Below are 13,375 nucleotides of genomic sequence, written 5' to 3' on the forward strand. Positions count from 1 at the left end.
ACACATTGAGAGAAATCAGAAGGTAGTCCGGGGGAGGGGGGGAGGAGGGATTTGGTTAGGGGGGTGGAAGAGGAGGGAAGGAAAAGTCCAGAAACCAAATCAAAAGTTCACATATGTCAGCTTTATGCTGCTTGGGTGATCCTCTGGGGTTGAGTGTGTGGGTCTCCGTAGCCTCCCTCCTCATGTTCTTGGGCATCTGGGTGAGGAGGCTATGGAACTTGGGGAGGAGGGAGGGCAGTTATACAGGGGCTGTAGCGGCAGTCTGTGGTCTTGCTGCCTTTCCCGCATTAGATCCACCATACAGCAGAGCATATCAGTTTGCTCCCCTATGAGCTTGACCACAGTGTCCTGCCTGCTCTCATCGCCCACGTCCCTCCTCTCTTCGTGTTCCTGTAATGCTTTATGGGACACCACAATTGTTTGCCTCCATGCATTCAGCTGGGCCCTATCAGTGTGGGAGGACTGCATGAGCTTGGCGAATATGTCATCCTGAGTTCATTTTTTCTGCCTTCTAATCTTTCCGTCATGGCCCTGGAGACTTTAGCGTATGTATTTGTGTTCCTTTTTTTGGAACGTAGTTCTGCCATAACAGATTCGTCTCCCCAACATGCGATGAGATCAAGTACCTCCCATTTGGACCATGCTGGAGCTAGTCTGCGAATCTGGGACTGCGTGATCTCTTGTGATGGTGGACTCTGCATGGTCGCCTGTGATGGTGGACTGTGCTGATGGTGACCAAATAGGAAATGAAATTAAAAAGTTCCCGGGGCTTTTCCTGCCCTCCTGGCTAGTGCATTGGAGTTGAGAGTGTTGTCCAGAGCACTCACAAGGGAGCATTCTGGGATAGCTCCTGGAGGCCAATAACGTTGAATTGCGTCCACAATACCTTTAACCCAGGATTGCGATCTCGATTTAAATGCTAATCCACTTGCCAAGGTGGAGTACAGAAATCGGATTAAAGAGCCTTTTAAATTGAAAAAAATGGTTTGGTTGTGTGGACGGAATCTTTTTTTTTAAATTAACTCGGCTAATTCCAAAATAACCGACTAATGTAGACCAGGCATAAGTCTTTTTTGAACCCAGTTATACTTATAGCCGTCACAACATTCCCTGGCAAGGAGTTCCACAGGTTGACTGTGCGTTGTGTGGAGAAGTGCTTCCTTATCTTTGTTTTAAACCTGCTGCCTATTAATTTCATTGGGTGATCCCTGGTTCTTGTGGTTCAGGGGGCTGGTCAGGACACAGGGACTGAGAGGAGGAGCAGAGACCGGGTGAAAGGGGGATGAGGATAGCGTGACCCGGCCGAAAAGGGACCCTGGCAGCTCTGGTCAGCACTGCTGACACAGCCATTAAAGGTTCGGTCAGCAGTGCTGCAGCACTAAGTCAGGCTAGTCCCTACCTGTCCTGGCTCCGTGCTGCACCCTGGAACTTAAGTGGCCAGCAGGTCCAGCTCCTAGGCGGCGGTGGGGCCATGGGGCTCTGCGCGCTGCCCCCACCCCAGCACTGGCTCCACCCTCCCATTGGCCAGGAACTGGCCAATAGGAGCTGGAGGGTGGGACAGTGCCTGTGGGCAAGAGCAGCATGCGGAGCCTCCTGGCCCCCCGGCTACTAGTGCTTAGGGTTACCATATTTAAAAAATAAAAAAAAGAGGACACTCCACGGGCCCTGGCCCGCCCCTTTCCCACCCCAGCTCCACCCTTCCCCGCCTCTTCCCCAAAGTCCCCGCCCTAACTCCCCCTCCTCCCTCCCAGCCACGCGAAAAGGACTGCCCGAGTGCTACCGGCTTCATGGTTTGCTGGGCAGCCTCCAGACCCTGCGCCCCCAGCCGGCGCAGGGTTTGGAGGCTGCCCGGCAAACTGTGAAGCCGGTAGCGCTCGGGCTTCGGGCAGCCCCCTTGCCTCCGGACCCTGCGCCCCCAGCCGGGCACTTCCCCTCCCGGGCTCCGGCTGCTGTGCTCCTCCCCTGACTCTTTGGCTCTGTTTAAGGGCCGAGCTGCCCAAGCACTACTGGCTTTGGGCAGCCCCCCTGCCTCCGGACCCTGCGCCGCCAGAGCAGAGCAGCTGGAGCCCGGGAGGGGAAGTGCCCGGCTGGTATTTTCCCAGACATGTTCAGCTTTTTGGCAATTCCCCCCTGACGGGGGTTTGATTACCAAAAAGCCGGACATGTCCAGGAAAAACCGGACGTATGGTAACCCTACTAGTGCTGGACCTTCTGCTTCCAGGGCACGCGCCATGTGGTGTCAGCTCAGGCAGCCTGCCTTAGCCTTGCTGCATCACTAACAGGGAGCCACCCGAGGTAAGCACGCAGCTCAATCCTGAGCCCCAAATCCCTGCCCTAGCCCCGAGCCCTCCCAAACCCGGAGCCCCCTCCTGCACCCCAAAGCCCTCATCTCCAGCCCCACCCCAGACCCTGCATCCCCAGCCAGAGCTGTCACCCCCTCCTGCACCCCAAGCACCTACCCCAGCCCAGTGAAAGTGAGTGAGGGTGGGGGACAGTGAGTCACCAAGGGAGGGGGAATGTAGTGAGTGGGGTGGGGCAGGGCCTGAGGGAAGAGGTGGGGCTAAGGTGTTCAGTTTTGTGCAATTAGATGGGGAGAGTGCAGGGCAGCAGGGCACTGGGTGAGCAAGAGGCAGATTTAGGGGTGCAGGGAATGGGGATCACGGGGATGTGGCAGCAGGAGGGAGGCTGAGGGGGGCGCAGAGGACAATGATGGAGTTAAAGATGGAGGAGATCAGCTGGCAGCTCTCCCAGCCTGAGGCAGTGGTGGGGAAAGGAGTCCCCTCCAAGCAGCCAGGGGAAGGCCGTATTGCAGTGTTGCTAAGCTCTCACTCCCCACTGCACCTGGGGCCATGGCGGGAGGGACAGGGCTTCACCGGTCGTGGGGTTGCAGTGGGGGACGGGACAGAAAGGAACAAAAGGGGTTGCAGGGCTGTAGTGGGGGGTGGAATGGGGGACCCTGGATGGAACAAAGGTGGGCCCCGGGCAAGTGGCAGAAAGGGGTGGGACTGTGGCGGGGCTGCAGGCAGAAGGGGTGGGGAGGGGTCCCCCCACTTGCTCTGGCCCAGGGCCCCAGGAAACCTGAATCCCCCTCTGTGTCTAACTGAGCACAGTGTGTGTTCTGGCAGCCCCAGTCCCCCAGCTGAGGAGGAGGAGAGGGTCCTTCTGGGGGTGACAAGCTCCAGCAGCCCTAGGGGGCTATTGAAGGCCCCGTACACCACAGTAAATATTCAGAAGGCAGCCAATGCCCCATGACACTTCCCAGGGTACCCAGGGCTGGGAGGCCCCTTGCTAGCACCTGCCCTTAGCATGAGGCAGCCTTGTCTGGCAGGGGTCAGCTCCCGGCGCCCCCAGCCACAAGCCGCACCAGCTCCCCCCCTCTCAGCCTACGCAGGCTCCGCTCCCTCTGCAGATTAGCAACAGATACGCTCCAGCCCCCGAGCATCAGAGCATCCCCTGCAGTGTCCAGCCCTGGAGCCACTGGGCACTCACAGAATTACAGACCCACTGGTCCCAAAGGCGCAGTACAGCACCACTTACTAGTTACCCTGGGAACAGAGCTCTGTATAGCACACAGCACTGAGATTTGTACATAGAGAAGGCGAGTGTACGTGTATTGAACAAAGACCAGAGAGTCTGATGGCAGCCGGCAGCAGCACTGGAAACAAAGGGTTACAGATAAAATAAAATGATAGCGCACAGACTAAAGCCTCAACTTAACTCATGGCACTTTATGATGTCATCAGAGCAGAAGCTCACCCCAAATCCTCCCCGGTGTGTTCCAGCCTGGTGTGGCTGTGAGCTTCTGTTCGTGAAGCAAGGCCCCTGTCAGCTCACGTCCTAGGTGAAAGATCCCGTGTGTCTCCCTGCGTTCTCCTGATAGATCTAAGAATTAGTCAGGTCTTTGTCATAAACCAGACACCCGCCTGCTGCACGTTCCTTCCTTATTTTGATCTCTGATCGACTTTGCAATCTTGATTAGCTGGTGATTCCATGTGCACTTTGACTTCCACTGCCAGACACACACTACACAGTGGTCAGCCAGGCATTGTCTCCTGTCCCTCATCTGAACAGAACCTGTCACTGTCTGGTGACCTGTTTTACCGACTATGACGGGTTGGATCACAGAAACCCACTTGGGAGCTGCCACCCGATGTGCAAAGACGACTTCTACCCCTGTTTTCCCTGCCAGCTCAGGACCCCAGCACCCTGTCTTGCTGAGCCAGACACACCTGTCTGCTCCAACACAGACCCAGGGTCTGAATTACTTGCCCCAAAGCTGCAGGCTTCACTGAAAGCAGCTAACAGAAGTGTTTTTGTCTTTAACACTTACATACCCAACTCCCAATGGGGAGTAAACCCAAATAAATCCGTTTTACCCTGTATAAAGCTTATGTAGGGTAAACTCATAAATTGTTCGCCCTCTATAACACTGATAGAGAGATATGTACAGTTGTTTGCTCCCCAAGTATTAATACATACTGTGACAAAGTTCCTTCTCTACCTTGGTGGGCCTTGGGCTTATTGGCGGATTTGCTCCCTTCACAGATTCACCCTGTGGGTCAGGAAACAGTCCAGAGACCTTCCCCTCTGGTAGAAGCTATAGTCCAGGTCAATTCCTCCTGTGTTTGATCAGGAGTTGGGAGGTTTGGGGGAACCCGGGCCCACCCTCTACTCCGGTTCCAGCCCAGGGCCCTGTGGACTGCAGCTGTTTAGAGTGCCTCCTGGTACAGTTGCACGACACCTACAACTCCCTGGGCTACTTCCCCATGGCCTCCTCCAAACACCTTCTTTGTCCTCACCACCGGACCTTCCTCCTGATGTCTGATAACACTTGTACTCCTCAGTCCTCCAGCAGTACGCCTACTCACTCTCAGCTTCTTGCACACCTCTTGTTCACTCCCAGTTCCTCTCTCTCACACACACTTCCTCTCCTCTGACTCCCCCTGGCCTGACTGGAGTGAGCCCTTTTATAGCATTAGAGGGGCCTTAATTAGAGTCAGGTGCTTAACTGCCTCACCTGACTCTTAGCAGGTTAATTGGAGTCAGGGGGTCTATTAGCCTGGAGCAGCCCCTGCTCTGGTCACTCAGGGAACAGAAAACTACTTATCCAGTGACCAGTATATCTTCCTTCTACTACTCTGCTGTTCCCAACTGGTCTGGGTCTATCACAATACTCTGAGTTAATTAATAAGTAAAAAGTGATTTTATTAAATACAGAAAGTAGGTTCCAAGTAGTAACAGACAGAACAAAGTAAGTCACAAGCAAAATAAAATAAAATGCGCAAATCTGTCAGATCAAACTGAATACAGATAATCTCACCCTCAGAGATGCTTCAGTAAGTTTTTTCTCAGACTGGACCCCTTCCAGGCCTAGGCACAATTCTTTCCCCTGGTACAGCTCTTGTTCCAGCTCAGGTGGTAGCTAGGGGATTCTTCATGATGGCTCCTCTCTTTAGCCAGCTGAAGACAAAATGGAGGGGTCTTCCAAGGGTTTAAATAGACTTTCTTTTGTGGGTGGAGACCCCCCTCCTCAGTCCTATGCAAAGTGCAGCTCCAAGATGCAGTTTAGGAGTCACCTGGGCAAGTCACATGTCCATGCATGACTCACAGTTTTTACAGGTAGCATCCATTGTTTACATGCTACCTTGAACGTCCTCAAGTAGACTTCTTATGTGGATTGCAGCCTTACAAGATTCATTGTCCATTAAGTCTCTCTTGATTAGGTATTTCAACATTCCTTTCTCCAGGAACTGACCAAATGCTCTACTGAGGTTATTTAGAAACCAAGCCAGTACACAGCCAACATTCATAACATTCATAACGTCGAATACAAAAATGATACATGCATGCAAATTGGATGAATAGATTCAGTAGATCATAACCTTCACAGAGATATGTTACATGGCATATGTAGCATAAAACACATTCTAAGCATATTTCCATAAAGCCTTATGGGAGGTACCGTCACACAGACCTTGTACGTTTTCAGTGTGTATATTGGTGAGAACAGGTTATTGTGGCTGAGCCTGGGCCGAGCCCTGGTGCACATGTGTTACGTAACCCAAACCTAAGATGAGGTTTCCCTAGTCTAGAATCAGGTTAACACCTTGTACCTTGATTTCACTGGTCAAGATCAGCCTTCGGGGATCCTGGGGGTCAACATGGACCAGTGAAATCAAGGCAGGAGTGGGGAGCTGGGAGGACCAGGAAAGTTTCTGTTCCCAGCAGCAGATGAAGCCCTTAGTTTTGGGGTTTGTTTCACAACCTTCTTCTGTGAACAGACTCTTTAGGGTATAAGATTATATAAGCTCAATAGATGTGCATGTGTATAGAAAAAGCGTTACCGGCATAGGATGAGTTCTGTCTACACTACTGTATCCAGCTGTGCTTACCTACTTGTACTTTTTACCATTATTCAGTAGCTACCACCACCCTAGGAGGAGTTCAGGGGTTGCTTGCAATGGAGTCAGGTCAGCCAAAGAGAAAAAAGCATCATCAATAGGGTTTGCATGAATGAGGCTTCAGGTAGCTCTTGTATAATTAAATGAACTGGTAACATTATAATAAAAACCTGCTGGATCTGTTCTAGTGTTGCAGGGCTCAGCAATACCAATAATACAAAACTCCTTCATTTCCTGGAGGGGGGCTGTTGCACTTCCCAATGAGACCATCACTGAACTCCAACAGCTGCTAACCTGCCTGAGGTATTACCGCATAGCCCTGCAGCGATGGGATTCCTGAATCCAGATTTCAAACAGGCTTTTTGCTTTCATTTAGGCGAAGTTTTCAATTCTGTGTCAGAGGAGGAAAAGAAAGCACCAGGTACTCTGCACAGGTAGGATATTTATTCCCTACCAAGGGGCAGCTGTCTGACTTGTTCTGAAGCCAGATGGTACCATCCTCACTCCTACAAACAGAGACAAAACGGTGTCATTACTAGGGCACTGTCTCATGAAACTTGAACATTTACTTTAACGCATTTGATCTGTGCTCCATGTTAAAACGTGTGTGAAATCCCCATCTCTGATGGAGCAATTGGGGGAAATCTCCCCTAATCCTGCCCCAGCTTCTCCCACCCCCCAACCACCCACAGAACATTTATCCCCACTCTCCCACCCCACCAAAACCTCCCTGTTTTCCCTTAAATTTCATGTGGCTTCAGGCGATGTTGTGGGAGGTTCTGCACCAGCTCTGAGGGCCTTTCCCTGTTTGCCAGAAGCCGGGAATGGGCGACAGGGGATGGATCACTTGATGATTCCCTGTTCTGTTCATTCCCTCTGGGGCACCTGGCACTGGCCAGTGGCCACTGTTGGAAGACAGGATACTGGGCTAGATGGACCTTGGTCTGACCCAGTGTGGCCGTTCGTATGTTCTTAAGAACATGGGCAAGGGGACTGGGCCCGATAAAGGGGTTTCCCCAGCCTAGGGAATGCCGGGTTCAGGAGTGGTACCTTTTGAGCAATGGGGAGATTGTGGATAGAGGTCGTGGTGGATCCTGCTACCTGCAGCAGCGGAAGCCATGCACCATCCAAGATGATACATTAATATTGTAACCAGCTTTCATTTGAAAGCCCCATTTTAGCCCCCCTATAACGTTAGCCTGGAAAATGTGTTAGGCCTAAAAAATCCCAGATTTACCTAGTAAACTAAGAGTTTCTGAGGAGTCTGACGATAACTCGTGAAATGGTGTTTGAGTTACGGAACATGAAAACATTCCCCCGGTTTGACATTTTCACATGTGAATGTTTCTTTGGCTCCCTCTTGCGCAAAGAGCAGCTTGTTTGTTCTTCAAACTTCCTATATTGTTAAATCACCCTGAGAGCTCATGCACTGGCGATATTTGGTAAAAATAGATTGTAATTAGGCCATTATTATTATTATTATTATTTTGGGGGGCCCAGACTAGTTCCTGCTGATAACAATCGGAGTTGTTTCTCCTGGGCTTCAATGGGACCAGTACTGGGCTCTGTATGCGTGTAAGCTCTGTAAGCGAGTCACTCCTTGGTCCCCTCTGCTTCTCCCTAAACGTATTTTTTTCGGGTGATCTCAGGCCTGCTAATGGAGGGGAGGGAGAAGGGGGCAATTGTCTAGGGGCCTGGGCGATTTCAAAGGACCCGGAGCTCCAGCCATGCAGGAATGATTCAAGTAGGGTGACCAGATGGCCCAATTTTATAGGGTCTGTCCCAATATTCAGGGCTTTTTCTTATCATAGAATCATAGAATAGGGTTGGAAGAGACCTCAGGAGGTATCTAGTCCAACCCCCTGCTCAAAGAAGGACCAACCCCAAGTAAATCATCCCAGCCAGGGCTTTGTCAAGCCGGGCCTTAAAAACCTCTAAGGAAGGAGATTTCACCACCTCCTTAGGTAACCCATTCCAGTGCTTCACCACCCACCTAGTGAAAAAGTTTTTCCTAATATCCAACCTAAACCTCCCCCACTGCAACTTGAGACCATTACTCCTTGTTCTGTCATCTGTCATGTGAGACTGAATCAAAAGCCTTACTAAAGTCTAGATATATCACATCTACCACATCCCCCCATTCACAAGGCTTGTTACCCTGTCAAAGAAAGCTATCAGGTTGGTTTGACATGATTTGTTCTTGACAAATCCATGCTGACTATCACTTATCACTTTATTATCTTCTAGATGTTTGCAAATTGATTCCTTAATTAGCAGGTAGCAGGTTTAAAACAAACATGAGAAAGTATTTTTTCCACACGATGCACCGTGAACCTCTGGAACTCCTTGCCAGAGGGTGTTGTGAAGGCCAATACTATAATGGGGTTCAAAAGGGAGCTAGATAGATTCATGGAAGATATGGCTATTAGCCAGGCTGGGCAGGAATGGTGTCCCTAGCCTCTGTTTGTCAGAAGCTGGGATTGGGTGACAGGGCATGGATCACTTGAGGATAACCTGTCTGTTCATTCCCTTAGTAGCATCTGCCATAGGCCACTGTCAGAGGACAGGATACTGGGCTTGATGGAGCTTTGGTCTGACCCAGTATGGCCGTTCTTATGGTCTAATTATTTGCTCCATTATCTTACCTGGTACAGAAGTTAAGCTGACTGGTCTGTCATTGCCTGGGTTGCCCTTGTTTCCCTTTTTATAGATAGGCACTATATGTGCTCTTTTCCACTCTTCTGGAATCTCTCCCGTCTTCCATGACTTTTCAAAGATAATTGCTAATGGCTCAGATATCTCCTCACTCAGTTCCTTGAGTGTTCTAGGATGTATTTCATCAGGCCCTGGTGACTTGAAGACATCTAACTTGTCCAAGTAACTTTTAACTTGTTCTTTCCCTATTTCAGCATCTGAACCTACCCCATTTTCACTGGCATTCTCTGTGGCAACCTTCTTGGTGAAAACCAAAACAAAATTGAATTAAATTAAATGGCAACAAAATTAATGAACTTAGAGTTAAGGTTGCCCAGTGATCTCTCATGTCCTTGCTGGATATTAAGTTCACCAAAATTCAAATGTCTGAAAACCAGGAAATACAGAGTTCAGTTAAGCACCCATGCAACTTTAACTCTGTTCCCCGTCACTGGCAATAGCCACTGGGAATGATCTGCCTGCACTCCAGCTGCATTCACTGTGTTAAGTGTAGCTGTGTTGAATGGTGGAGGAATTTGTTTGTTTGTTCTTTGAAATATCAAAGTATTTCAAAATTTTGATTAGCTCTGGCACAAAGCAACACATTGCATAGTACAATATACTTAACACACAATCTGACAATGGTCTGAAAGCATAAAGTAGGATTTTATTTAGTAATTTCTGCCGTTAAAATACTTTGCATTCCTTTGCAAGACAAAGATATTTTTACAGTAGGATACAAACACATATGAACAACCCAGAGAGAAGATTAGATGTGAGTAATCATTTTAGCACAATGGTAGGGGTTGATCCTGGAGCAGGGTTCTGCCTTTTGTAGCCTTTTATTTTATTTAGAATAAATGCAGTGATTTGATCCTACATCACCCTGGGTTCGGCTCTGGTTGCCACAGTGTCGAGATTAACAGAGTGACAGTCACCTATTTGCTTCAGATTTAGAGCCTCTAGGAACACAGGAAGACCATGGATAGTGACACACACACTCACAAGTACAATGTCTAGTCTGTATTACACATTTTATTAGAGTCACGAGCAAGGTTACAATTACCCAAGCATATAGAAATCCTATGATTACCCAGGCCCAAGTTATAAATATAGTCATACTCACATCCCTAAAGATATTCTTAGAATCTGATGGATTCCTCACCCATTGAACGTCAGTAGAGGGATGGTTCCTGCTGGGAATGTTCCCTTGGCTACCCTCAATTTTACTCACTCTGGGAACCCTCTTTTATTTTGTAATTTTGACTACATCTAACATACTACGCATGTGCACGAAGGTGTCAACCCTTTTTTTTCCTTATCTGTATTTCCACACCCCATAAATATTGGGGTGCCCTGTTTTTCATAGGTTGTTTGTAGTTCCTCTTATTTTTATTAGCATCTACGCACAACATGTACCCTGCGGTCAGGACCTGTGTTGTAAATAATATTACAATAAAGTATCTTGTGATCTTGAACAGTACATTGTGGTTGATTTTCCACAACGTCACCTGCCGGCACATCTTTCCATTAGTCTTCTGATCTTACTGGCTGTGACAGCGGTGCCCGTGGGAGCCAGCTGAGGTCACTCAATTAGGGTGAACTGCAAAGAGAACGGGGCGAACAAATGCCAAATGTGGTGGATATTCTAATATTTAGATTTATCAAGCCAGCACAAAACAGCTTCTGTATTACCTCACTGGTTACTCAGAAGTCCAAACAACAGAGTTCCCTTAAAGTACCCAGCCTCTGGCCTCCGGCCAGACACACATGTCAAACATATGATGATAATTACTGAAAATCTTATTTCATCATATAAAAGAAAAGGTTCTTCCAACCCCAAAGGATCAGCCACACACCCATGTCCAATTATAACTTAGATCTTACCCAAAATACACACTATAGTCAATTCTTATTAACTAACCTACAATTTATTAAAAAAGGAAAGATAGAGAGTTGGTTAAAAGATCAATATACAGACTTGAGTTAAAAAAAAAAAGCAGAGATGATGAGTTTGTAGTTGCCAAAAGTCCTTTTAGAAATAGTCCAGAGGTTATAGTTCAATGTCCATATTCAGGGTGACTCCAGTCAGTGACTGGGGATCTCAATTCTTATGGCTTAAGGTTTCCCCCTCTTGAAACCGAAAGCAGATGTGAGAAGAAGGATCCTGTTCCACGGTTTTTATACGTTTCCAGCAGCTTCATGGCCTGAAAGAACAATAGGCTTAACTCTCTGTCTCACACACATCCTGGCAATTAGCACAGGTAATTTATCCATTAAACAGTTCAGATACAGTTTACCACAACCCTCAAAGAGACATAGAGACAATAATACTATTTCCCTCAAGTGTCATCATAAATGTTAATATTCCTTTCGGATCTTGAATCAAAGCTATACTAATAGACAAGAATTGTTTGCTTACATCTCAAGACCTGAGCAAACATCTCCCCTTCTACCTCTAACAATCCAGGCTTGCATTTCAAAGTTCTAGTCTAACCTAATGGGATAGCCCAACTATCATTACATATCCCTTCCTAACAAGTCTTTAAATTTTTGCCATGGGTCATGTCAGTCTATGAGTTAGCTAACTCTTTCTGGCCTTGTGTCACTTTTCAATGAGATATTATATTACACCAATATAACGTCACACTAGCGTAGAGTCAATCTTTGGTTACTTATTCATGTCAGGCATTCTTAAACCTATGGCCTAGTATGGCTAAGCTGAAATCTGACAGGCCTCAGCCTGCAGGCCTTGCGTTTCAGCCATGCTGCACGTATATACCTAATGCTACTTTTCACTCTTATACTTCTATAATCCTACAGCTTAAGTCTAGTTAGCATACCTGAATTAGAAGTAACTTAGCATATGAGTTAACATCACACAACACAACCATACATGGATAATAAAATGAGCTAATTGGCTACACCTTGCCCCCTCAGACTGTGCAAAGGGCCCATGCTGCGAGTGGAGCAATTATACGTGAATCAGCTAGAAGCCCCTTGATGAGCACGTGGAGACGGTGCAGTGAGCTGCCAGGGCTTGTGCCCTGTACAGGAAGAGGGGGTGGAGATGCAGGGCGAGAGCCCTGGTTTTACTTCGCCCCTTTCAGACAGTGAGCACCACGGGGGTTCTGGCCAAGACCTGCACAGGGCTCAAAGGGCGGAGCTCCTGGTGCCCGTTCTGCAGCTGAGCTTCCAGCCGCAGTGGCTCTAGGACAGCGCGGGGATCGCACTGCCAATGGCATTCTGGCCCTGCCTGCAGACCCCTCAGCTTTCCTTTCCACCCTCCGCGCCTGTGCGGGGTCCAGCCAGAACCTCCCACAGACTCATTCTACAGCCCGCGGGCTGGATCCAGCCCCTTGCTCATTTTCATCCATCCCATGGGCCACACATGTGCAAATCACCTGCTGAGGGGGGTGGGGGAGTGAGTGGAGGCTTGGGGCTTCCCCCTCTCTCCCCCCCCCCCCCCCCACACAGCTGGGCAAGCCAGCTCTCATGGCTCCAGCCCCGTGTGTGTGTGAGGGGGTGCGCGCCAAGGCTGTGAGCTGCAAGTGCCGGCTCACCCCATTGCATGGGGGAAGCCCTGACTCTTGGTGCCCCCGACAGGCTGGAGCTGCGAGTGCCGGCTCGCTCCGCTGCAGCCTCCGTGCCCCCCTGGGCCGGTGAGTTGAACACGTGTGGCCCTCCATTGATTTTTTGGGTGGGTCAATGGCTCCTGATACAAAAAATGTTCCCCACCCCTGTTCTAAGGGATCCCGTTTCTGTCAGATGTATTGGTGCACTGAGCGTGCTCCGGACAGGATCCTGCCCTGGGACGGAGAATCTCACTTACTTCACGAGGAGAAGTATTAAATCCTCACCTCAAATACATATCAAGGTCTGTGTACTTTGCAAGGTGGCTGCCCCTCCCCCTTCTAGCTGTTCACTTTGTTATCCATCCTTCATCCCTCCCCCCCCAAGCCCCCAGTTCTCCTCTCCCATCCCCTCTTCCTCCCCTCCCCGAGGCACTTTCTTTCCTTTCTCCCTCTTCCCCCTCCCCCCTTCTCTGATCCTGTTCACTGATATAATCCTACAGAACCATACAGTATGAGAACAAGCAGACTGGGCAGTCACTGCAGGACCATGAGATGGGTTTATCTAGCCTGCTCTCTCTGGTACTGACAGGGCCCCGGGCTACCCTGAGTCTCAGGGAAGCAGGGTTAGCTGGAATCCTGTATTCAAGACCCAGAAGAAAGGGAAGATTTTCTCCCCATTGAAATAGGCCCGTGGGAAAGTGAAGA

At 49.2% G+C, this 13,375-nt stretch overlaps 1 protein-coding gene across 1 annotated transcript in view; it reads right to left on the reverse strand.

Annotated features, from left to right (window-relative positions):
• Positions 1-9,742: 9,742 nt before the first annotated feature.
• LOC135981874 (cytolytic toxin-alpha-like) overlaps positions 9,743-13,375 on the reverse strand; it is a 52,081-nt gene continuing 48,448 nt past the window's right edge. Inside the window, exon 5 of the mRNA XM_065586530.1 lies at positions 9,743-11,302. Coding sequence (XP_065442602.1) covers positions 11,207-11,302 — 96 coding nt within the window. The 3' untranslated portion in view covers positions 9,743-11,206. The remainder of the gene's footprint in view (positions 11,303-13,375) is intronic.

This window comes from Chrysemys picta, chromosome 2 (assembly GCF_011386835.1).
Source record: "Chrysemys picta bellii isolate R12L10 chromosome 2, ASM1138683v2, whole genome shotgun sequence".
NCBI lineage: Eukaryota > Metazoa > Chordata > Testudines > Emydidae > Chrysemys > Chrysemys picta.